The 26,335-nt window shown below is 35.7% G+C and overlaps 4 protein-coding genes and 4 non-coding genes across 10 annotated transcripts in view; 2 read left to right on the forward strand and 6 right to left on the reverse strand.

Annotated features, from left to right (window-relative positions):
• Positions 1-349: 349 nt before the first annotated feature.
• Positions 350-1,504, reverse strand: LOC142982289 (uncharacterized). Its single transcript, XM_076128714.1, has one exon. It carries the CDS (start codon positions 1,487-1,489, stop codon positions 476-478), a length of 1,014 nt encoding a protein of 337 aa, XP_075984829.1. The 5' UTR covers positions 1,490-1,504; the 3' UTR covers positions 350-475.
• A 510-nt stretch (positions 1,505-2,014) lies between these two features.
• Positions 2,015-2,086, forward strand: TRNAD-GUC (transfer RNA aspartic acid (anticodon GUC)). The gene has a single exon. It is a non-coding gene; the product is annotated as a tRNA-Asp (tRNA).
• A 1,108-nt stretch (positions 2,087-3,194) lies between these two features.
• On the reverse strand, positions 3,195-3,266 carry TRNAD-GUC (transfer RNA aspartic acid (anticodon GUC)). Its single transcript has one exon. It is a non-coding gene; the product is annotated as a tRNA-Asp (tRNA).
• Positions 3,267-7,453: 4,187 nt separating this feature from the next.
• On the forward strand, positions 7,454-9,191 carry LOC142982230 (uncharacterized). Its single transcript, XM_076128632.1, has one exon. It carries the CDS (start codon positions 7,501-7,503, stop codon positions 8,542-8,544), a length of 1,044 nt encoding a protein of 347 aa, XP_075984747.1. The 5' UTR covers positions 7,454-7,500; the 3' UTR covers positions 8,545-9,191.
• A 1,311-nt stretch (positions 9,192-10,502) lies between these two features.
• Positions 10,503-12,047, reverse strand: LOC142982373 (uncharacterized). The gene has a single exon (XM_076128834.1). It carries the CDS (start codon positions 12,045-12,047, stop codon positions 10,503-10,505), a length of 1,545 nt encoding a protein of 514 aa, XP_075984949.1.
• Positions 12,048-14,155: 2,108 nt separating this feature from the next.
• LOC142982440 (uncharacterized) overlaps positions 14,156-26,335 on the reverse strand; it is a 46,309-nt gene continuing 34,129 nt past the window's right edge. For all 3 annotated transcript variants that reach the window (XM_076128956.1, XM_076128957.1, XM_076128958.1), the window contains 4 exons: positions 23,121-23,235; positions 22,356-22,477; positions 21,832-21,912; positions 14,156-20,623 (listed from right to left, as the gene is read on the reverse strand). In XM_076128956.1, the coding sequence (XP_075985071.1) occupies positions 21,833-21,912; positions 22,356-22,477; positions 23,121-23,235 (317 nt within the window). In that variant the 3' untranslated portion in view covers positions 14,156-20,623; position 21,832. The remainder of the gene's footprint in view (positions 20,624-21,831; positions 21,913-22,355; positions 22,478-23,120; positions 23,236-26,335) is intronic.
• TRNAD-GUC (transfer RNA aspartic acid (anticodon GUC)) lies at positions 21,338-21,409 on the reverse strand. Its single transcript has one exon. It is a non-coding gene; the product is annotated as a tRNA-Asp (tRNA).
• Positions 22,773-22,844, reverse strand: TRNAD-GUC (transfer RNA aspartic acid (anticodon GUC)). The gene has a single exon. It is a non-coding gene; the product is annotated as a tRNA-Asp (tRNA).

Genomic DNA, 26,335 nt, shown 5'->3' on the forward strand with positions numbered 1-26,335 from the left:
AAGACTAAGTTAATCAAATTAGTTACTCTTGTCGATCAAGTGTAGTATTAATTGATTTAAACACTTAATTAATTCGGAAACTGATCGCCAAGGTTTGGTACTTGTTAATTATTATAAATGGTGTTATAAGTGGAATTGTGTCATTTGAAATAGTCAGGGTGAAGTGAATTATTGTGAAATTCAATTAGATTGTAGTGTTATATTGCCAAATATGCCTAGCACAGCAGGGTGGCAGTCTAGATTTTAGTAGAGAGTACTACTTACCAGCTCAATTTCTATGACTTGTAATTGGTATTGATCATTTCAGAATCAATACCTATGTAGGTAAAGAAAACCAAATATTATTTCTATTCATTTATTCGCATGCAATATAAAAATATTTACAGCATCGTCAATATCAAACATAACAAAATAATCAAGTTATCAAGAAAATTAAATAGTCAACAGATATTTACAATATTCAGGCACAAGTAAATCATTCGTGATCATCATCATCGTCCTCGTCATCAGCGAAGCCATAGCCCTTCTCGTGGGAGCTGCCACCCTTCTTGCCATACTCGGCCTCGTCGTAGTAATGGCTGTCGTGACCCTCCTTAGCATCATGACCGTGGTCGCTGTCGTCAACATGTCCCTTAGCGTGGAAGCCAGCCTTCCCGAAGCCACCCTTGCTGGAAGCTGAGTCGTGATGTCCTCCCTCCTTGTGAGCGCCTTCCTCAGATCCGTGGTTTTCCTCTTCGAAGCCGTGCTTCTTGAAATGGCCGCTCTTGTCAGCAACATCGTAGAAGTCATGGTCCTTCTTGTACTCGTCCTTGTGGAAGACCTTGTGGTATCCAGTGATATCCTCGCCCTTGCTGGAGTGCTGTTTGTGTCCGTGATCACCACCCTTGTAGCTCTCACCAGCGGAGTAGTGTTTGCCGTGAGCGGAGGCTTCGTCGTGATGTCCCTTCGCACCACCTTCAGTTTCATCGTAGTGTCCTTCATGATGCTCCTTGCCGTAATGTCCTGCTTCTCCCTTAGCGTGGTGATCCTCAGATTTGTATCCCTTACCGCCTTTCTCACCGTGAGCGGAGTGATGTTCTTCGCCGTAGTCGCTGCCGCCGCCCTTAGCGAAGCTGTGTCCGTGACCACCGTGACCGAGTCCATCGACATGATCTCCTCCGTCGTGATATTCTTCAGATTCGTCGCTGTCATCGTCGTCATCTTCTTCGGCGTCCTCGACCACGATAGGTTTAGCGGCGATGTATGGCAGAGGAACTGGTGCGAGGTCGTAAGCTTCGAAAGCTTTTACTGGTTGAGGGATGGGTAAAGGTGCGGCGAAGGCGTCATGAGCTCCGTGATAAGACGCTGGGGCTCCAAGTTGAAGGTAGCTCGCAGGACCGTTGTGGTCGTTCCTGTACACGTAGCTGGAGGCTGCAGGAGGAATGAATCCCACCTGTACTGCTCCCACGGCTGTAGCGGCCAAAAGAATGTACAAAGCTGTGTTTGCCATCTTGAGATGTGGTTGGTACTGCTACTGGAACTGTAATAATTTGATAAGCCCGTTGCTCAATATTTATATCTAGGCTAGAGACAAAAGGTCCGTGAATATGTTTAGTCAGCCACCTTTCTTGTAGCCATGTAACAAATTGCTTATCAGACGAGGTTATAGGTGACAAAGAGGTTGTTAATGAAAAAAATGACTCCATTGTGTAAGATTGACCGCACCGCGAAATGAGCGTGCGTTTTTTTTTTCATCGATGAATCTACGCAAACGTTTCGGCGGTAACAATGACCTCTTACGTAACTAATTCATATTTTGTAATAGTTAACAGTAGCTCCGATATTTTGATATTATTTTAACTAATTATAAGTTTACGATAGCAGTTAATACAACATACATAAGTTTTTGTAGTCGCATGTTGACGTGTGTTATGATATTTTTATCTCGTAAATTCTACGTCTGTTCTTCATCTTAATAACATATTAAGTACTGTGATAAACAAATAGGTACCTACATTTTGCAAGGACTTTCGAATCTTCGGTAGTATAGTGGTCAGTATCCCCGCCTGTCACGCGGGAGACCGGGGTTCGATTCCCCGCCGGAGAGATTCTTTTTGTTGAAATGACTTCAGAAACTTTCAACTAGAATCCTAAATTAAATAATGGGCTAACGTCTCTTTTTACATGTTTTAAGCACTTTGATGATGACTATAATTACAGTGTACTTATTATAATGTGAATTATATCGACAATGGCATAAAAAAGGTCAGGTGCGTAGTACTCGTAACCAGCGGTCCTGAATGTCAAGATGTATGTGAATGAGGCAAGGGAAGTTTAAGAGGATCGTAACAAGCGGCGCGTCGTCCTTTGAACTCTGCATACATCTATGGGTAAATGGCGTGATTTTATGTATGTATGTATGCATAGGTATTAATATTTTGATATGAATACCTATGCAAGTCAAATTATCAGTGGATTGCTAACTTCTAGAATATAATATTTGACCCATTCATCATTATCATTGAAGGAACATATTCGTTTGCTACTAAAAGGGCATATGCAAGAGTAACAACTGGGACCACATTTCTGAAAGCACTCGAGGCGTTGAAACGCGTTGATGTCGTCGTAGTGTTCTTGTATATAGCTTGTCGTGAGTAGAGATGCCATTTACGTCGTTAGGTATTAATGGGATAGATGAAATGGGAGAGATAGGATGGTAGGTAATTAGGTATCCAGATCAACCAATGTGCGGGCGTTGGTCGGGCATTGATTTGTTTTTTATAAGACACTAGCGGACCCGACAGACGTTGTCCTGTCTACACGTCTTTAATTTTAAAATTTTAAACTTTTTTTAATAATCTAAACTATTCTCAGATCCCCTTGAACACACACAAAAAATTTCATCAAAATCGGTCTAGTCGTTTAAGAGAAGTTCAGTGACATACACACTTACAGAAGAATTATTTATATACATATAAAGATTTTTCACCCTAAAAATTGCTATTGCTCAACGGAGTAACGTTAATTCAGAAATAATTTTAGCATATAAGTCACAATAGCTACTTAATGTATTAAAAATTAATAATATAAGTAATTGGCCCAGGCTCTTAAATTCTGCTAGATTTGCTTATTGGAAATTTTATGTCGTCATTGATTGATATCTTTTAGATTGTTGCTCCATAAGAAAATGAATAGGTTTGCGTAACAAAAAGTATCTCTCCGGCGGGGAATCGAACCCCGGTCTCCCGCGTGACAGGCGGGGATACTGACCACTATACTACCGAAGACTTGCTGAAAGAGGTGAAATTACAGATTCCGTACAGAAATGTCTATTGAATTAACACAAAACAGTTAAAATGTGGTTATATAAATTAATATTTATATAACAGTAATATACTTTTATAAGGCGTAAGATAAGTACAAGTAATTAAGTAAGTATCTAAAGTATTTCGATAAAATAGGCCTTGCATTAAACAAACTACTGACGCTATGAGAGATCTTTTACACTATTTGTGTCATAAATTATGGCTTCTGTTTGTTACTCCCGTATTCCTATGTAATTATGTATGGTTATGGATAGCCTGTATAGTACTTATGATAGAAGTATGCGACTGGAAAAACATGTATTAATTGTCCTGAAAAACTTTAATGATCTACATTTTTATCATTTTAAATTGGAAAATATTGTAATAATTGTTATTTTTTTTATTGATTACAAAGAATAACGTATTGTGTAAAAACCTTTGGTTTACTTTATCCAATAGTTAATTCGATATTTTATGATTAACAGAACATTAATTAATCAGGGACTTCATTAGTTTTAGTTAATTGATTTAAGTACTCTTATTGTACTTCTTAATGTTAAAACCGCATAGGGTATAATCAAACTGCAATTTCGAGTAACGTATGGCTTATCTTTATATCTACAAAAATAAATAATCATATTTACAAAAATATATTACGTAGAAACAACAAAACTGTAACAATAATCCAAACATTCACATCAATGTTTAACCTGGTAGCCGTAGCTCTTGCCACCGTTGCGTTCGTCCTTAATGCCGAAGCCTCTCTGTTTGTGATGTCCAGACTCTTGACCTTCCTCTGAGGAGTGGCCAGCGTCCTGCTCGTCTCCGGACTCCTCGACCACGTGTCCACCTTTTCCGAAACCACCTTCGTGATGCCCTGACTTATGTGAAGCTCCTTTCTCGTATCCTGAGGCGTCTGATCCGTGGCTCGCGTGTTCGTCTGCGTGCTTATGATGTCCTCCTTTAACTGCCGCTCCATCGTAAAAGTCATGGTCCTTCTTGAATTCGTCCTTGTCGAAGACTTTGTGAAATCCATCGATCGCTTCTCCTTTACTGTGTTCAGCTTTGTGCCCGTGGTCGTCGCCTTTGTAGCCGTACCCGTGAGCGTAATGCTTGCCATGTTCATCAGCTTCATCGTATCCATGCTTATAACCCCCTTTTTTAGATGCAGAGTAGCCCCCGTGCTTGCCGGAGTGGTAGTCACCGGCTCCACCTTTCTCAAAATGATGTTCCTTGCCGTACCCTTCATGCCCTTTCTCACCGTACCCGTGGTATCCTTTTGATCCATAATCTTTCCCGCCCCCGTATCCATGATATATGTCGTGATCATAGTGCCCTAACCCGTGCAAGTAATCAGCAAAATCGTTTTTGTAGTTACCGAATTGTTTGGCGTATTCCTCGAACATCTTGTCGTAGTCTTCATTAGCCAGTCCGTCGACGTGGTCATCATCGTGTACTGCTTCTACGACAGGTTTCACGACTTCTTCACTCGCGTGTGACGCTGCTTTATCCTCATCATCTCCTTTGGCATAATAGGATTCTGCGGCTGGAGCGGCAGCTTTGTACGCTTCGGGTTTACCGTATAATTTAGAAAAATGCTCCATGACTTCAGTCTCACCCATTTTAGTAACGCTGGCGGGGCCGTCGCTTTGTTTCTTGTAGATGTATCCCGTGGCTGCGGGTTGAAGGTCAGATCCCGTGGTACGGACCATCACCATCCTCTCGACGGTCTCCCGCATCTCCATGCAGGAGCCGTATGCAAATAACAAAACTAGCGTGGCGACGTTTCGCGCCATGCTTTCGGCGATAATGTCCACTATAATAATGACCACAAAGGTCAAGACTAGCACTTATATACTGAACATAATACTGCATCGATCATTGACATTCATAAATGGGCCGACTCGAGAGCGCTCTCTAGATTGGGCAATGGTCTTCTGTGTCAATGATAATGAAAAACCCTGTATTAATTTATACGGTGCATTGCTGCGCGTTCGTTCAGACGTACTACGAGTATAAAAACAAAATGACACGGCGTTTGCGCACTGTACCGAGTGTGACCTACACGTGCCTACTACTGTACCAGTTTTATGTAAACTATATCGTTTTTAAATTCACAGATGGAGTGTTTCACAGCCCTGTTAAAACAATACAAACGTTATTTAATAAAAATAAAACAGAACGTTACAAGACTTATCATGTTTATTTTATACGTTTTGCTATAGAATACATAGACACAACAATTACAAAAGTATATCAAAATAAAATAAGCTTGTGAATCTCAACTGTTCACACTGCATTGTATTAGCATTGAAGATGAGCATTAACACGTATTCAGTATGAATTCTCACAAATTAGATATCTTTTATGTGTGACGTCACTTCCGAAGGTTGGAGAATTGCACCCTTTTTTTATGTAATCTTAGTGTATTACTGCTTGTTTTAGGTATTCGTCCATTGGATATATCAATATCGTGAGATCGACGCTTTTCTTTATTGGAATATTCAGTACTTGCGTTGTCTTCCATAGAACGCATCAACACCGATGCCTCCTGGTGGTCTAAACTTTCAGGATTCATTCTATAAAACAACGCGTACGGCGTCTCATTCGCTTCTAAACTTTCCTCGTGGCTTCCAATCCTTGACATTTCTTTAACACTTTTTATTTCTCTGCGCTCCTTAATTCCAGACCTCTCCTTGCCAATGTATTTCCTCATATTATCAGAGATTGGATTACGTTTGGATTTATTATTAAAATATTCCAGTGATTTCTTGGTGTCCCTCTTTCTATACTTACCTTTGATCTGGCGTCTATCTGACACGTGTGTCAGGTCGTCTAGAACTCGGTCCATCACTTTCATGTTATGTTCTTTAAGCCCGTTGGTTTTGTGCAACGTTTTATCCATCATCATAGAATTAAGGACTCTCTGCCTGTTGCCCTGTGGTCCATGAGCTGACGCGGCTGTCAGTTGGCGATTGCTATTCAGTCGCACTAACTTCTGAGGATCTTGAGATATTTGTGTTTTCCGCACATTCATTTGAACGAAATTGGGTTTTGCCTCGAATATCGGTTCGTTGGCTCTCGGCCGATGTATGATAGGACTATTGTAATCTACATTTACCGCTTGAGGTTGTGCCGGAGGATTAATGGCCACGTTGTTCATCTTCTCCGGCTGATGTTGATTGTCTGTTCTTTTTTTAATCGTGTTGTAATCACTCTTGGAAGATACCACACTATTAGTCATCGGATTTTGCAAATTCGTGGCTAATGATTTCGTTTGTAGGTCTTTCGGTAATGGTTTTCGATTTCCAGGACCCCACGCTTGAGCTGTATTTTGTTGCCATCCTTTTGGCACTTCAGTAGCTCTGCGTTCATTACCTCTTTGAACATGAGTCTTGTCCATTTTCACAGTAGGCAGCGCGTAATGTAGCGGTGACTTCATAACTTTGAAGTGTGAGTCGACTACATGCTCGTTGTTAAACTTCTGATGAAAGCGAGGACCGTACGATCCTGTGAACTGTTTCTTGTGTGCGCTATATCCAGGCACGAAGGTCCCAGCGACATTTTCAAAAGCAACGAACCCCGTGTTCAGGTTTTCATCGTAGATATAGGACATAAGAACAGGAGTGACAAAGTTGACACACAGTAGCGTGATTACTTCAAGTAGTCTATTCATGTTGAGCGAAACACTAACTATTCGCTGCAACTGCAACGCTCTTATAAATTTCTTCGTGTCAATTTATTGTTTTGTATTTATGAATTGCGGAATAAACAAACAAACATTTTTGACTCATCTACTGTGTTCTTGTGTGACAGGGTTGGCATTTTCACTAGCGGAAACATAGCAAATGTTATACGAAACAAATTCACATGATTCTTTTCCAAAACATAAATAATAGAAGAACTCCTAAATTATATATGTTCCTTCTCTGAATAAGTATTTGTAATTAAGTAGCTGCTGATGTCACAGTTTTTGCTCCTACTGATCTAATATAAATTTAGTTTAGTTGGAGATAATCCTAACATTCACCGAGACAATAGTCTTACATCTCATCTGTTATCAAAATACAATCTATAAGTCAACCCTATTTTTATCATCACACATTGTTCATCTATATAAACATTATTTTAAAACATCTTATAGTTTACATTATGCGTTATTTCAGTTAAAGACACTAGTTGATACTTCCGTCAGAGCGAGGATAACGACTGCACAATGAAAGTAATATTGCTCGCGTGTATCTGTTCCACTTTTATTATTTCATCTAATTCACGACTTATTGAGAGAATCACAGATCGAACTTTAACGACAGAAACTAAAACGGGCTCGAGTCCACCGGTCCGGCTGACCAGACAAGCAGATGAATACACACTCACTGACATGTCCAAAGAAGACAATATGCACAGCGATGAATTCGTGAGATCTTACAACAAAGAAGCGAAAAACTTTAGATTCTTCAAGCCCAGACCTGATTCCCCGGCCTTCGCTCGTAGACCTCGAGGATCTGGAGAGTATCAAGACAAAGTCCCCAACGTTACTTCACATCCATCCACTGGAGCCGCCAGCAACGCAAGGGCCAAGCCAAAAGTAGCACTTGTCAAAAAGCCTATACCAAAATTCAATGACATGGAATACGATGACGACTTCCAAATGAAGGTAAGCAAATCACCAGTGAAGGTAGTTGACTCCGGGGAACATGAAGATGAAGACTTTAACGTGGACGACTACGATTTCGATGTGAATCATGACGAATTCGTTGGCAGAGGCAAGCCTTTGGAGCCGAGAACTAAACACAAGCATATTTCAGCACACTCTCCGAAAACAGAGTCTAAACCTCCTGTTATTCCAGAAATTAAGACAAAGAGTAAAGTAAATATACCTTCTCCACCTAAACCGTCTATTAAAAAGGAGCGTTCTATAGAAATACCTAAAAAGACGGGAGAAAAAGAGGATTACTATGACGACACTACAAGTTACAGTAGTACAGTAAAGCCGACGGAAAGATCTCATGATTCAGACGACGATTTTAATGACGACAATGAAGAAAGTAAGGAAGATAATAAATCATTAAATGTAAGACAAGTTAGATCACCTTGGAGAATAAATCCATTACCAGATAAATTCGGAGAAAAGGCTTCATCTGTTATGACTAAAATCCTGAGTATTTTACCCATGTTCCCTGAAATGCCGGGCGAAGACGATAATTTAGGTTACAGGATGCCAAACAACCCTAGAGTGGAACAACTTGTGAAGGATTGAGTTATTTTAGGTTGTGTAATTTATGTTAGACATATACAGGTTGTTCAGTTTTCATATATTCAGGATAGCAATAGCAGTAGCAGTTGATGTAAGTGGTGTAAAGACTATAGTTATATCATTTAAATGTAAGTTATCTGGTCATTTTTTGCTACCTATTGTAAACGTAATGCCAGGGTCAGCGGTATTATAAAATGTTACGATTTATCAGTGATTTTTACAAGTATAGCTGTGTGATTTTTACTTTTTATGAAATAAAATTAACTTGTTATAATAGGTATTTTTATATTTTATTAATTATCAAATACAAAACTTAAAAAAACACATGTATTAACATAACATAATTATAAAATTATTTCATTCTAAAAATGCACGGAGAAAACACAAAGAGTTGATACTGAAGACACTTTGGTATTAAGTTGTTTGTCACTTCTTGAATTCTCCGATGCTCAATAATATAGGTATCCAATAAACGCTATAGTCCGTCAGCATCGTAGCATCTTCGTAGCATGCATCGACTCATATAAAGCAGTGTATTTTTATAATAAACAAGCTGTATCATACGGCACCGTCAGCTGCATAACTAAGTCTGCGGCTCAATAATGTTCTAACCAAAGTCATCTGTAAACCCTACATACAAGGCCCTCTCCAAAATTGACGGACTACAGTTATATGTAGAGTCTATTTCATACAGTCTTAACTTTTGAATGTAGGAAGGAACTAACTCAAATATTTAGCTCGATTGAAACAGTACCTGAACAGCAGTATTAATGCATTGGCAGTGTCATAATGTATTCTTATAAATCGAGACTTATCACCGAGGTTAGTTCCTTACTTTTGCTGATCGAAGCTGAGATAACAGTTTCTATCACCAACGGTTCCATGATGAAAAACAAACTAAATCACCAGTTGAACTATTAAACTTATGAGAATTTATTCGTTTTCTTATTTAGCTGTGATTGAGTTGAACTAGAATCAATGAGCTGAGAAATAATCAGGTGCGTTGGCGTCAAAAGCTTGGTTTATGGCGCTGTAAAAAAGTGTGGTTGTTAAGAGAAAATGTAATGAGAGATCAGAGATGTACTAAACACGACATGTAGAAAAGCTATGGATAGTAAAATGTGGTTTGAGAGTTCTTTATATAGGTCCGGTAAATGTTGTTGATGTGACTTTAGTTGCCATTAACATTTTAATGCGAAATCCAATATTCTGACGTTCATAAAGTGTAGCGCGATTTTCAATAGACGTTACTATCAAATAGCAAGTGTTTGGCATTTAAAACTAGATACTTCAAGAAAATAGTTCTTTGGAACGTTGATCAGACTAAAAAATATGTCGATTGATAGCTTCTCGGTTATCGATTATTCCCTTTTGTACTACGAAACTAGGTATCGGAGGAGTAAAAAAATACAAATTGTACATTTTATTGCTACAATTCATACAATAGACGTGAGCTTTCATGATTACACGTTTTCTATTGTATAAAATAGTATACATTTACTCAAAGTTCCCCTAAAAATATAAAATGCTTGCACGCAGTGAAGCATTCTTGTCGTCTTCAAGACGTCAATTTCAATGTAACAAAAATACTATTGTATAAAACTTAACGAACCACTAATTTTAACACATAAGTAACAACAATTTACAATGTGAAATTGAAAATATCTGATCCCTCTCAAATATTACATTTCTCATATATTATACTAATTATTTATTTTTGTAAAGCGTCATGTTTTAAAAGCTTTTAACTAGTTTGGCGACCTAGTTAGTGCTTTTATAGTTCATACATCTATTATTTAGCAGAGTATTTTCCGTCTTGTGTATAACTATTTTAAACAAATCTAATGTCTATCACTATGGTCACAGTCAGTTATTTTCAATAAATTCTATTGTAATAAAGCTACGGCTTGAACTTGAACACGGACACTTGAATCACAGAGATTGTATTGTCTAAATCGTCTTCACACCCTAAGTAAATGATCTACGTAGTCCGCTACATTGCTATGAGCAGCTTGTTTAGCTACATCAATATATTTATAAAAATCACTGTCTAGTTCATCCGATGCGTTATGTCCACTATGAGACTTTTCATTCTTTTTATCATCACTATTTCCAGATTTTCTAACATTACTTGCTGCATTATTTAATACTGCTGCTGCCTGTGAACGCAAGAATGCTTCTGATCCACCGACATGAGCGTTTGAATTGCCTTTTTCTTCTGCTTTAACATTGCTATTAGAATTATCATAGTATTCATTGTCTTCTTGAAATTCATCTTTATGATAAACTCTGTGGAATCCTTTCTTTTTCTGACCTTTATCTTGGTTCGCTAAGCGCGCAAACAAAGCCTTCTTGCTATGGTCTTCCGAACCAAATTTGTTAACAAAACTATCTACGATATCTTTAATTCCATTATATCTTTGATCCCCAGCATCGTAGCTAGCTTTGTTATTTGAATTACTGCTTTGGCTTTTCTCATGATTGCTAAATTTGTGATTTTTCGTGTGTCCCTTTTCGGTCGCTGATTCTCCGCGCGAAGTTTTGTAGTCATTAGTTGATCGGTGTGTTGATGGAGTCCTGTAAGTATTTTGAGGAGGCTCAGTGGCACGTGTACTTGATGTATAATAATAAGGTGTCACGTAAGGAGTAGTAGGTAAATCACGATTTTGCCTCAGGACATCTTCTCCAATAGGCTTGTAGTTTTCATGATCAAATTCTTGTCCCCATTCAGATCCCATCCCTTTGAATGTCAAAGTATCTTCATCGCGGTTCTTGTCAAAATAATCGTTTAACACGAATGAAAAGAACGGACCATTACCAACTATTGGATTGTCTGCGTTAGTGGTGGTTATAGGAGGCATTGTCGTATAAGTGTTAGGAATCGGATCTTCGTCTATGTGCTCATGTACGGGTATAACTTCCATAGGATCGTCGTAGGCGGCAAAACGCTTGTCCTTGATTGTCTCAACATCACCTTTACTGTTGCCATGTTCATAATCATACGGAGTATGGTAAACATAAGGCCAATACTGGTCGTACATTATTCTACCACTGGATCTCACGTCATCGTCATCAATATGGAAGTCACTACCGTCATCATATCGCTCTATCGTGGGCACGGTCGCCAGTGCCTTTAGTTTTTCAATCAAATATTCCGATTGAGACTGAGAAGGTGAGTAGTTATTGACATACATAGATTTAGCTTTGTTTCTTGATATTTCGTAGTAATCTGGCAACGCAGTAAACGTCCGTGGTATAATTCCATCAGAGTCGAACTCGATAGAGCTTGAAAGATGATCGTATCGTGGTAGGTTTTTAAATCTTAATTTATCGGTGATTTTTTGTTCAGCCGGTCTCATCATAGAATACGAGTTGAGTGACTGTTGAAATGAAGGGTTAATTCCGGGATCAGGTCCAAATTGCTGACGGCCGTAATCAGCATACGAGCTTGGTACCGAGCTCTGGCTTGCCGTGCGATACGCGTATATTTGGTGTAGTATTGGCATTTCGGAGGTCACTCGCGAGATCAAACACATGATAACTGCGGCACGATACATCCTGAACTGTCCCGTGTTGACTGATGCTCTCTACAGTGTTGACTGGAAGTGGGCGTTTCTAATCACTTCTATATGAGCATGTTTAGTTGGCCCGGCGCACAACAACATTGTTCTTCGTACAATAGGTCGTACGGATGAATTCATTGTGAAATATCCCGAGGTACACAACAATTAACGGGTGACTAATTACTGCTCGCCACATTCACCTAGATCAGGTTTGACAGTCTTTGTTTCATTTCATTCGTCTCCGCATATTTTGAAGTAATACGATAACATTTTTGAAACTTGGTATAAAGTGGGGTTTCGTTTATCAAGCATAGTCATTGTTGAAAATACAACAGTGACTGCTCTGTGGTGTAGTTGGTTTTGTATGCGACTGCCGTGCAGGCAGGAGGAATCGAACCCGAGACTGCCGTGCCGTGCAGTCTCGGGTTCGATTCTCAGGTCGAGCAAATTGCTTGATCTTTTCTGATTTACATATATTAGAATACTTCCTGATAGTATGCAATAGGCTAGCCTATTACATAGAGATGAACATTACAAATGACGAAACATATTTCAAACATCGTATGTGTATAAAAATAAAAGTAATATTTTCTCAGTTCGTTATTCATACAACTAGATCTAACAAAAGTTTTGCCATGGAAGACAGGGTTGCTTTTATCATTATTAACTTATCACACGTACACGCCTAATTATCTAAAAAAAAAACAATTTACTCCAAAGAACACCTAAACAAGGTACCTATTGCAATTGGTCACACTCCCATAAATACAAATAATACGGCTGTTTGACCTTCGATTAGTCTTGGTCGCAGTGTTGAACGATTAGTCGCGTGTCGCACGTAACTGTCGCAATACTATTGTCTACTGTATGTCTGGATCAATGGCTACTAACCCGGTCATAACCATTGATTGAAAAAAATAATTATAAGAACTTGGAAGAGAGCGGAAACGCTAATTGTTTTTCTGGGCACACTAATATTTTAATATAGATACAATGTAGGTACTTTTGTTTCTTTTTTATTGTAGACTTCTGCACTAAGATTGCTCTTGTGTCGCGGGTACTTTCACAAACATACAAACAACGGACACAAAGTACAACCAGGCCCGAAACGATTATTTGTAGACCGCACAAAAATTTGTTCTGTCGAATCTAACCCACGTCCTCCCCACGCTATGGTAGCTGCGTGGCGACCTTAACCACTGCGCCACGGGGGCATATTTACAGAGGCTTATTGTAGGTACAAATTTGCGATCTCTCTACTTTTATATGCCAATCTTTCGGCGCACAGATAGTTTATAATCTGGATTAACATAAAGGATACTTTATTCCCCCAGGATATTTTCTCGCTAAGTCGAAGTCATAACATTATTATGTTCACCTGTTTTACTCTTCATATACTTTTGGCTATTCAATAGCGAATAGGACGACGGATACACGGGCGATTAATAAACAGTCAATTGTAGTGGAAGATAGCGAATAAACAAATTGTTTACTATGTTTGTAAATAAATCGAAAACAAAATCTATTGTGTTCAATAATTGAGCATAGAATTTGTGGTAGACAGGTGACTATTGTTGTATCGAAAGATAAACTTTTGGTGCACTTTGAACTGCTTTATTCATCATCGTAAAATTCATCTTTTTGTCGTTTGCAAAAGATGTTTTAGACAAAACATCGAAATGATTCTTTAACTTGTCTGATAAATTTACTTTTCAGGATTTTCTGTTGCCTTTATGATTTGATTAACTACAGTCCCTTTGGCCTCAATGTTCTATTTGAATTGTAGGTACCTATAATAGTATATCGTCTAACGTAGTTGCCCAGAGCCTAGAATTCGCGCTTGTGTAGAATTAAATTAGGCATAGCCTTTTGTCTAAGTTTCAGTATTAAATTTTTTCGCTGTCTGTTCTGAGTAAGATTGTAGTTTTCTGATACGATATTATAGCAACATAGTGGAAGCCTTTTGGTTTGCTTATAATCATAATTATAATTGACGTTAAGTATCGTACGCTTACTGCTAAAGGGGATATTTATAAATGAAATATCAAATATTCAATCAATTTATTTATTTGTATATTTAGAATAACTCTCATTATTACAAAAATATTATTCTCTAATTAGTTTGTACAGATCAAGCCTCATCGATCGTCGTCATTCGTTCGTTTCGGGCAAAGTGCGCAGTGAATGTTGATAATGCCCGGTTAATGCGTACACTGCAGTTAATGCACGTCTCTTACAAACAAACAGTTTGCTACCGACAATTTATTATTTACACAAATACTCTATCCCTTAATAAAAAATGTTGAGTTAAAATAAAAAAATTGTCAATTGTTAGTTTGCCACAAACAAATTTGCTGTAAAGAAACGTGCGTATATTCTTTAAAATCAAACAAAACCTGCTCCAATGAATCTTATTACGTAACAAAATGCATTTTCCTGGGTGCATTGAATATGTTATGAGTACGAATAAATTATATTATGCTAGGTATTGCAGTATGGAAGAGCGTCGATCTGGTAGAGTATTGACAAACAAATTATGAACTTATTGGTCGTATATGATAGGATTGTGTAAAGGACTATTAGGCTGCATTTCTACCAATGGTGGTGAGGTAGCATTCTTACCAATAGAATTGCTGTATGACATAGCGGTGTTTAGTACAGCCAATAGAATAGTTAACGTGGTTACAAAAAATATTAAATAAGATGAAGATTTAAGTTATAGCAAAATGCTCATGCTATGTCAAAATGTTTCTGTCAATGATGTTAAAAATTATTACAGACTAAAACATTATATGAATCATTGAACGTATTCTAACGAAAATACGAAATTTAGACGCCACTATGTTTGTAATTCTATAATCAAATGTGTTTTTGACATTTCATAAAGTGTAGCTGATTGACAGGTAGTCGACTCTCCTATTCTATTAATGAACCCTCCCTGTTTATTATTTAGCTATTTTGATATTATTTTTATTTATTAGTAAAAACGCAGCCTTATGCCCATCATGTATATACGTACGAATACGCAAACATACAAATGCAAGATGAAAATTTTTGCAATGAATTATGCAGTTTTTAATACATTTTGTTCAATGTATGAATGTGTGCAATGACCAGTGTTATGTATTTATAATGCGTGGGAGTTTCAAAATGAAATATAACCCTAAATATTGACTTTGAAATATTATGCTTATTTATTTTACTTCACATCTTAAACTGCTAAAGCACAATTTAAATCTTAGATTGATTCGAGAAATTATTCTAGTTTCGTAGTCTTATTGCTTACAACTCTTTTGTAGTGAAAAAATATATCATGTGTTTATAGAATGAGTATGTTTTTATAGGCAAAGGAAACAATCTTACAGCCATACTTGTCAAAAACTTAAATTACAGTATTTTTTACCACCTTCGAAAAAAAATTGTTTTTTAGTGTTTTTCTTATAGCATATTATACCCTAAGGTGAAGGGTGAGCGCATATATTTTTCATTGATTCTGTCACTTTGCGTGACTTTCCAATATTTATCTAAAGTTGTGAAACAAGCCGTAAATATTGTTGACCTTGAGTATTCAAGCCGCCTGACGACTTTAAACGGCTTGACTTATCAACATCTCAGTTTCAGCTGTAAAATTGTTACCTCCACTCAATAATTATGAAATAAATAAACTAAATACAAAGTAGTATAACATTAATTTATTGTAGCGAATAACATTATTGTGTATATGGACGGTTCGACGAAATCAACTTGTACGAAAGATATGTACAATATTGCACAATTTATTATTAAAAATATATATCATATAGGGCCAGTTTCATATGACACGGATAAGTTGCAGCTAGATTTTATGGTGAAATATTAAAAGGAGTTTTAATACATTTACTGTCAGTATCTATTAGATAGTTTATTCGACACTTATCCACGTGAAACTGGCTGTTAAACATGCAAATGTACGGAACATTATAAAAGTAATACATACGTATTTTGAAGTCTGTTAAGAAAATTCCACTTCGAAATTTGAGTTGTAAATACAAAAACTATTATGTACTTCGACTATTGTTCATGATCTATGAAACTGTAGCAACTGACAAAACTGCAGTAATTTTGGAAACTATAGTAATCGTTCTAATGTTATAATTGAACGTCAAACTATTCATAATAAAAATAGTTAAACTTGTAAATTAAATACTTTATCAACAACTACGAATAACTTTCGAATGCTGATCTCTCACTTCTGTAAATGAAGATTTTAAATACAAGCCACTAATCAGTTTTCAAATACAAGTTATACTAAACAGTAAAATCATACTGTTACTAAGAAACGAATATTTTTTTTGCAATGCAAGAAAACAACAGTACAAAACGCAAGAGACGATCATCGAAGTACATAATAGTTCTTACATTTAATCAATTACAATAAATATAATCCAATATGTTTGTGAATGTTTCATAGTATCGTAGCATTTCTTCAGTGAACAATAAATGCTACTAGGAAGGCAGTATGATTGCTTGTCATGATGTTTGCACCTCAAAATGAGCATGAACGGAGAGAGAATGCAAGACATGCAAGATGTAAAAAGACCATAACAATTAGTATTTAGGCCCCCATATATTAAACGTTTGCGTTTTACGAGCGAGTGTTCGACGGGAGCACTGCGTGAACGCACCGGACGCCAGACGTTTTAACCACGCAACGGTCACGTTGATTACACGCAAGGGAAACGCACGCCTAATGTGAGGGAGGCCTTAAATTAATGAATTTTAAATAGGATAGGTATGTTACATCCTTGTCTTCATCATTAGGTGAGATAGAAGACAAATACCTAAGACAATATTAAATTTAAAGAAAGTTTTAAGTTCTATCTTGCATGTTCTCGCATCACATAAACCTACTATTGACTATTTCTAAAATATATCATCTCATGTATTAAAATATATTTACTGAGCCATCTTTCAACACAATTTTATTCACGATTCGTTATCAAATTAGTTCAGATCTTTGGCTGCACTGATTGGTAACTCAAAATATTCGCTTTCATTATTTTATTGTGACATTTAGATATTTTAGAGATCAGTATATTTATTTCTTTAAAAATTTAAGTTATTTTAATAATTGAGTTCGCTTGGTGAAATGTGAGTTAAAAATGCAAGACATGACTCTTAATTATAGAGAAATCAACACATTACAAAAAATATTTAACAAGGATCTTTTTGTTATGTTAAACCTAAGTATTTAGTAGTAAGTAAGTAGTATTCAATACAGTTCATATTTTAGTTAAAAAAAGAATAGATGATGATTGTACCATCATCTATTCTTTTTTTAGGAAGTCAACTAAACCTATAGATATATTTCTATCCTCGCGGTATTACAAACGTGCGAACTACGTCATGTAATTTTACCTCTCACTCGCACTTTTATGTATAATGTCACATTCTCTGATTCTCTTGATTATGAAGCACGTTTGTTATAGCCTAAGTAAAGGAATAAATTTCATGATTTCATATTCTTGCATTTTTAACTCAAACCCACTAATAATTTAGAAATCTAAACACCTAGCTGCCTTGAGGCACTGTTACAACGTTCAAATTTACTTTTTCACAAATAAATCAAGTAATAATTACTTAATAAGGGTTATGCCACTTAACTCCAAATCCATTGTTCTCTAAACTTTAACATCCCATACATTATTTCCACTTTGACTCCAAAGCAATAAAAAAAAATAATTTACAGATAGAAATATTTCCCTACATCAATTCCACTTAACTCCAAAAGAGTTTTTGTAGAGTCAGCAGCAAAAATTATATCTTGACGATATTTTGGTGTAAACCCATATACCAAACGTCCTAGTAATTTTTCACAAACCAGTAATTTTGATTTAAGTTATTATAATTAGGTAAGTCAGTTCATCGTCCTCAAAAACGAACACTGTAGGATCAAAAGTGCTATCCTGGTGAAAAGATTGAAAGTCAAGGACGGGATTAAGCTGTTATATTAGAATAAAGTTCTAAATAAAAATTAAATTTCTTACTTAGCTAAGTTAACATAAAATAAATAGTGCAGGTTTTAATGTATAAGATATAAGTTTTTTAACATAATATACCTATATTCTTATATTCAAAGTCAAAGTCAAATATTCTTTATTTCATAAACTTTAACAAGTATTTGAAATCGTCAAAATATTTTTTGCCTCGAATGCCCTCGCGCGCCCCACCTGCGCGTAGTGCAGCGACTCGAACTGCTCCCTCTGCATCCATGTCATCCGTATGGCTAAATATTTTAAGCTGCTGACTCTACTTCTGCTGATTTCTTGGAGTTAAAGTGGAATGAATTATATTGAAATAAAATATTTATTAAAACTGTTTTGGAGTTAAAGTGGAACGTTTTTTTGGAGTTAAGTGGAATAACCCAATATTACTATCCGCGGCCATATCGTTCTATATTCATCTTCGAGTTACGTTTTAAAGTTTGGTTAGGTTTATGGGGTCGCTTAGGAGCTGCTTTTGTGAAGATGGTTGACGTACAAGCTAAAAAGATTTGTCATATCTCTGTTATATCTTTTTAGTCGTGATTACCATCTCGCAGCCCATAATAGTATTTACACAATGAGCATATTTTAGGCACGTATACTTTAGCGTATGTTTAACAAACTTAAATAAAATGCGGTTTTCAATGCGACTGGTTTTTTTTTTAAACGCGTATCCCTCTATCAATTCAAACCAATTTCTGGCAAGCGATTGAAACCGTTTATATTATGTATACGTATAATATTTTCAAACAATAGTTTACGTACACGTGTACGTTTGTATACGTACATAAAATACGCCAAAAGTGTAAAAGATGCGAGCCCATAAACCGTTGTTACGTTCTTTCATAATTGAAACTAGAAATATAATCTATACTACGTACCTTTGAGAGAATGTTCTAAATCCTTTTAATTATAACTATATCATAAGACGTCATTAAAATCTATATTTTTCGCTATATTATACTATTTTCGTCTAATACGCAAAGAGGTTTTGAAGTCCGTCGTTAACACAACCAGACTAGACAACAAAGGCACTAACTCGCAATAAAAGCTATAAATAATTATAAATATATTATTATTAGTAGTCTAATGAACACCATACAACAATAACATACGTCAGGAAAATCAAACAATTTTGAAAAAAAAACAAATACCAAAATATTTATTTTTGACAGTTGTGTGTCAGATATTTTATTATGCAAATTTTTAATTTTGATACATAACAAATAAAAATTATTGTGTCATATAATGTCGAATTTTGGGTGGTCTAAAGTTTTCTTTAAATCAATTTGCGTTATATCCATATACATGTTTTAGCGTTCAAATGACTACATATTAATCTTAAAACAAAATCAATTTTCAAAAAAGCACATGCATCATGCATACACAAACCCATTTTGGTAAAACTAAAATTGAAAGTATAGACCTAATATGAAGAGATGGCTAAATACATACTAATATTTGGTTTCCATGAATACTATAATCCATATAATATAATATATCACTAAAGAAATATACATAAGTATATATATAATAAACATATAGGTGGATTAAACAGCTTTGGTCATTCAAAATCGAAATGATATACAATTTGGGTAAAGCTTCAAAAAGACTAATACAATAAACTATTTGGCTACAAGAAACAATCTACAAAACCAGTAGAATAACTATAGGTTGTTTTGTGGATGGGTGACCATCTCATACATATAGAGTTCCTCCGTGTTTCGGAAGGCACATTAAATTGTGGATGGCATTTTCGAAGATCTTTGACAGTCGTTAAAAATAGTCAGAAGCTTGAAAGTCTGACAACCAGTGTTACTGAAGGGTATCGTGGTATAACCCAAGTAACTGGGTTGTGGAGGTTACATACGCAGCCGCTCCATGTGAAATACTGGTATTCAGCTGCATCCGGTGAGACTGGAAGCCGCATAGTTAGAAGAAAAGGCTGATGATGTCAGAATAAATCGCACTGAGTATTATTTCCAATCCAATTTGGAATAAATTTACTGTCTCTTGTAGCCAAGATATTATAAACAAGTACATATTTGTGACACGAGAATTCTTTTCCATTGAAAAAAAGCACAAGATAAGCACAGTCATAACACTATCCCTGTCCAATCACATTGAAAAGACAGAGACAGCACGATGAAAAACGCATTAAAATTAAAATGCATTATTCCACAGACTAACGTGACATATAATTTTTTTTTTCTATTAAACAAGTCAATTTTCACATACAATTTAATCTAAATAGGAAGCAAAAGCCAGTCATTTGGAAACTAAGAATAAGCCGAACTAAAAACATTAAAAACTAAGCTTTATTCGTACTTACATAAGGACCAAAACCTCTTAAACGTCGTACGGTACTAACATTCGTATAGAAAAATATCTATTATAGTTATAATCTATTGTAACTTTTAATAAAACGAACAATTTACTATGAGAGCTCGATCTTCGCGACGGACGTCGGACATGTGACTGCTACGATTGGGGCTTCTGAAATATAAAGAAAATAGTCTACAATTAAAAACAAAACTTTAGTTATCATTGACAAAGAAACAAAATAAAAAATAATTGTAATCATATTAGTTGCATATAGTCCAAAAACTTAATAGTATATTAGTAGTATGGTATCCATCATTTACAATACAATACTATCCATGGACGTTTGAGTGGATAGAGGGCCTTGGTATACACTATTTATCTAAAAGATTAAACTCTGTGCATTTCTAAAATAAAGTAGTTGCATCAGAGATTAGAGTCAGCTACATAAAAACTAGAACATAAATGTTCAATTTAAACTTATTGAACACATGTCATAGTCATCTGTGGTTCAGTATTATTCTAGATCGAGACTCCTAAAGATCTAACAGTCTTTGTATTCACAAAACAGCAACAGTATCTATTGAACTTCATAGAATGCATTCCCCAATACATTTTCAATACCATTCAAACATTCGAACAATCAATATCCAGTCAATAAACAAACAACTGGCTAACAATGTCCACAAAAGATCAATTTAAAATTCGATTTGGTTCCAATTAAAAGACAATGATTATATTGACAGAAATAACAACATATTTCTTCATAAATAAATTGCTTATTTGCAATATAAAATTAATTATTATCTATTTACTTACATAACCTTTTGAAAGGTCAGTTGTGAATGTCATTGTTTGGAAATAGTGTTTAGAATGTACAAAAAGAATCTCTCCGGCGGGGAATCGAACCCCGGTCTCCCGCGTGACAGGCGGGGATACTGACCACTATACTACCGAAGACTTATTGAGAGCGGCGAAATTGCAGACCGTATATTGAACTTATCAACACAATTTAAGAAGAGATAAGACAGGGTCTATGTTTTAATACATCATTGGGTTGTTACTAGATACAATTATGTGTTTCTGATGGAGGAATTTCGTAAATGCATAAGTAGATTTTCCTGAGTAAAGTACGCGCAATCTTTTTGTGTCTGAAACTCTAATCAGGAAACCGTCAGGAAAACGGAACAAAAATTACGCCGTTGATTTAACATTTCCTTCACTAACTCTCATAGCGGCTGTTTTACTTTAGCCTTTTCACTAAGGCTTGTTGCAATATTTAGACATATTGCTATATACAGTAAAATCCTTGTAGCTATGAGTGTGCGTGTGTGCGTGTGCGTGTGTTTGTTTGTATGTATGTATGTATATGGTACTGTTACCTCACGTGTCGGCGACGGACTGGTTGGCGAGCGAGCCGTCCCACGCCGCCTCCTTGTGCAGGGCCGCTTGGCGTTTCTTCTCTGAAATTGGGTAATTATTTGTGTTGGCATTTTGTTGTAGAAATTATTGAGGTGCTTGTTTTGGCGATAGAAAAAGATGGTCGTGAGTTTCTTGCTAGGTGTTCTCATAAAGCTCTACTACCTTTTCGAGCTTGTGGTAGACCATGGAATTTTAACGGCTATCATAGTGTCGATTTAAATTAATGAATGGGTCGAAATACGTTGGGTCGATGACTGCTTAAAATAAAAATAGTAAGTAAAGGAATAATTCAATTACACTTTGTCATCGCTACTGCCATGTTAAGTTTCCATAAAGAAGCATATTGTCCTGTTTTAACCAAGTTTTTAAAAAACTGGAAAAAAAACATGATTTTTAACATTATATTATGGAGAAAATACAAACGTACGTAACTTTACTAGGAGTTTGCCGTCATATTGTAAACTTAATAAGTTATTTTTAATACCTCTGGCAATAGTAATGAGTCTCCTTTCCTCAGCTCGCTCCTGCCGGGCGGTGCTCAGCTTGACTCCGAGAGCACCAGACACCAGGCGTCGCGCCAGCGCGGTACATGTCTCTGGACGTTGTCTGTAATGTATAAGAAAAATATGAGTAAATAAACAAAGTTGTACTATAATATGTATAGTAATAAAAGCACATAACATTTAAGATAGTGTTATGGAGAACATGCAAATAATTGTAAAATTACATTCTATTATATGAATTTCATAGTAAACGCTAAGTTAGGTAACATGGGTTATGTCAACGAAACAAACTGAAAAATAAAAACTTAAGTAAATAAATGGCAACTTTATTAAGTACTCTATAGGGTTGTTTGTCAAAGGTTAAGTTTATTTTCCTAGTTAGAGAATACAAAAAGAATCTCTCCGGCGGGGAATCGAACCCCGGTCTCCCGCGTGACAGGCGGGGATACTGACCACTATACTACCGAAGACTTATCACTGGCTGGCGAAATTTCAGTCCTCTATTGGATATTCATTGCACTTTGATAAGAACGTTTACAATTTATGCAAATTGGTACATTACCCATTTTATTGCGTTTAAAACGTTATTTCCTTTTATTAATTGGTTTTAAACTTGTCTATACGTACTAAGACGGACACCTACAAACAACACTACCTAAACCATAATTTGTAGAACGCATTGTTATGCGATATGAAACGCCAAAAATGCAGAGCAACCAATACAATAGTGTCTTAAGGTATCATACCTATAAGGTTGCAGGAACTCTGCACATTTCTTGGCCTTGTTGCGTGACTCGAGGGTGGCGGCATGGAGAGGCCGGCATCGAACTAGTGGACGTTGCGTTGATAGTACCTCCGCAGCTGAAATAGATGAACAAACGACGGTTATTTAGGTTATAAGCTAATCGATACACGGTCCAATCGGGCGGTAATGTTTCGACGCTATTTAAACAAAGTTACACTAACTATTTATTTAATGTTAGACATAGTTTTCTTCAAGTTATACTGTAAAGCTTCGCGTAGTAATTGATAAATTCTGTGTCTTTGTTTGTAGACATCGTCCTTAATACAATAAAAAGCGTTATTTCGAGTATGCATGATCAAAACAAAGCAAATTGAGTCTATCGTATCCTAGTTTTTTTTATCTACATCATTGTATCAGAAACAAAGGTTTTATTTTAAGTGGCTCACATATAATATTACAAACAAAAAGTAACTGATGATGCTTTGTTGAATCAACATATTTTTTAGGCCTGAAAACAACGGCAGAATATTAATACTAATTACATATTCTATAATATTTTCGCATGTACAATAACAGTCGTGGTTTATAACAAAACAATGCGACCCCGTTACTTTTTATTGTTGCGTATAAACTATAAATAATGAAGACTACAATAAAATTTATTGGCAGATACGAAAGCGTGTGACATAAGCCGTTAATTGTTATTGTTTGAATTATTATATTATTGTTTATCTTTCTTTTGTATCGCATGTGACGTAATACGAATGATAAAGTAATCTGTTTTTACACTTTACGAGTAAACGTTAGAATGAAAAGTTGCTGAATTCGACCATTTTTTTTTTTTATTTATATTTGAAGACATCCCAGCAGGAGAACGTGCAAACTGAAGTTAGCTGGAGAAAAGAACGCGAATATGCGAAGAGCTACGGTTACATTTTTCTAATGTGGCCAGACCAGAAAATCATCAACGTGAGTTTTGCAGTGCCTCTGATAGATGGCACTAGTTATTACTTTTCTGTTCAAAATAAATACAAAGTATTTTAATTTACGGAACTCTGAGCAATTAAAGGCTACAAATCTGAATTAGATTAACTAGATAATTATGTGGAGAAACTATTTTAGAAAAATGCAGTCATAAATTAAGATAAAAATCAAGCATCTCCACATCATTTATTCTGCATCCATGTCAAGGAGTCTACCAAAAAGTAAAGAATATCCGTTTGCCCTTAAAATAATTATTATTACAAGCTTTTTTATTTCCTATAAATGTTTTATGTACAATTTACTCGCAAAAATAGATCGCATTCTTTTAAAATAAATTCCAGAAAGCGTTGGACGAATTCCAAACATAACGCACCAAGGATTTTAATGTTTACGCAAACTAAAAACGATTTGTTTACGTGTGTGCGTAAAAGTGCTATAATGTTTAATTTAGAAAACTAGTACACAGTACTCATAACTACTGTAATACCACAGAAAAAACGTTTATTATATTCTTATGTTTAGTGCGCCATATTTTTTCTATATGTACCGAGTACTTCTTATTATTTTATTTTATTTGGTATCTGCTTACCCCTTTGGGAGAACTGCTTGATTTTATGTAGGTACAGATAGGTATATATTCATGTTACAAGTATCTAGCTTATAAATTACCCCAAAACTTCACTTGAACATAAGAATTTTGTTATTCAGTTTATAGCTTGAGAATTCTAGATAATTGAAGTAGGTACTTTAATTTAAAACTTCGTCTGATTTTAAGAAGCAACACATCAATATGCTTGACTTTAGCGGTACAGAATCCCAGTTTTATTTACCTACTTGACAAAATATGGCGCTATTAACTTAATCATAACAAATTGTCTCAATCTTCTTATAGGAAATGTTAATCAGCTATTAAGATCACCTGGTTTTCTCCCGACATTTATTTTTAAATTAAACAAGCTTTGAATATAATAAACAAGTGCAATAAAACAGTAGTTTTGTTGTTGATAAACCTGTGGAACCTGTTTAGATGTAACGGAAGACAATTTGGAGCTGCTTGCAACTTGTATGTACCTACACATTTGTACACAACAGATATTTTGGTACAAGATAGGCCTGAATTAAATGACAGATGTTCTATGACTTTTGAAAAAAGCCTTCAGTTAGTTTCTTGTGACTTGTTGCACAGTCCAGCGAAACTGTACAGTTTCATGAACAAGCAATGCTCGATCCGTGGTACAGAAATCTTTTATCATAACATTGTAACACGTTCGAATGTATTTAAAAGTTTTACGATCAATATAATTCAACGTAAACTATTAAACTAACGAAAGCTCGGACTTCAGTTCTCACACTTTTCGATTAATCGAGTACTGGTGGTAAGTAACCTGTTTTAATAAATATATTCAATACCAAGCGGCCCTTAACTAAACGACGTTAACGTAACGCCCAAAGACTTATCATTTTCCAATCAGCGATTGAAAAGCTGACCCCTCAAGGTCATTGCCATCAGCCAATAGCATCAAAACAATATTAACTGGCATATAACAATACATCTAAACAACAAGAACGCCATTATAATTAAAAAATATAATAATTGGCGGCATAATGGTATGACGTTTACAGCCTAGATTTTCGGCGTGCAACCTCGCAAGGAGGTTCGATGACCCGCGTGACGCAACGGTGCGGCGAGCAAGTAGGCCGACGGCCGCGCCACTTCGCATCACTTCGCGGTAAAAAAAAAAAAGAGTAATTTGCAGTTTTCTTGAAGCTAAAGACTCGTAATTTGTGTTGATTTAGTTTTGTTTGAATGGCGTTCAATTAGCAATTCTGTTTAAAGATAATTATTGTCAAATTAAAAAGATTTACTAGCTGTTGGAATATATTACAATAAATTAACAAGCTCATTCAATTAGCAATTTTTACACTTAAAAAATTATCTATTCATTAAAAGGTAACAAAAAAGGATCGGTATCATAGATATAGAACCGGTAAAAGGGTTTAGATGCCAAACGATAATCAATTCTTAAGTATATTGACAGAAAACAGTAAAAAATCACGAAAAATGGGCGGTAGTGTGCTCATTCTTAAATTACTCAGTAAAACTGCAATAATAACCAATGCGTATATAGCAATGATACATTTGATCATAAGCGCTTTCAAAATGAAGGAACTAAGTTGATTTATTTTCCTACAGGATACAAACATTTCGTATCTTTGAAGATCGAGCTTCAC

The sequence above is a fragment of the Anticarsia gemmatalis genome, chromosome 21, assembly GCF_050436995.1.
Source record: "Anticarsia gemmatalis isolate Benzon Research Colony breed Stoneville strain chromosome 21, ilAntGemm2 primary, whole genome shotgun sequence".
Classification (NCBI taxonomy): Eukaryota; Metazoa; Arthropoda; class Insecta; order Lepidoptera; family Erebidae; genus Anticarsia; species Anticarsia gemmatalis.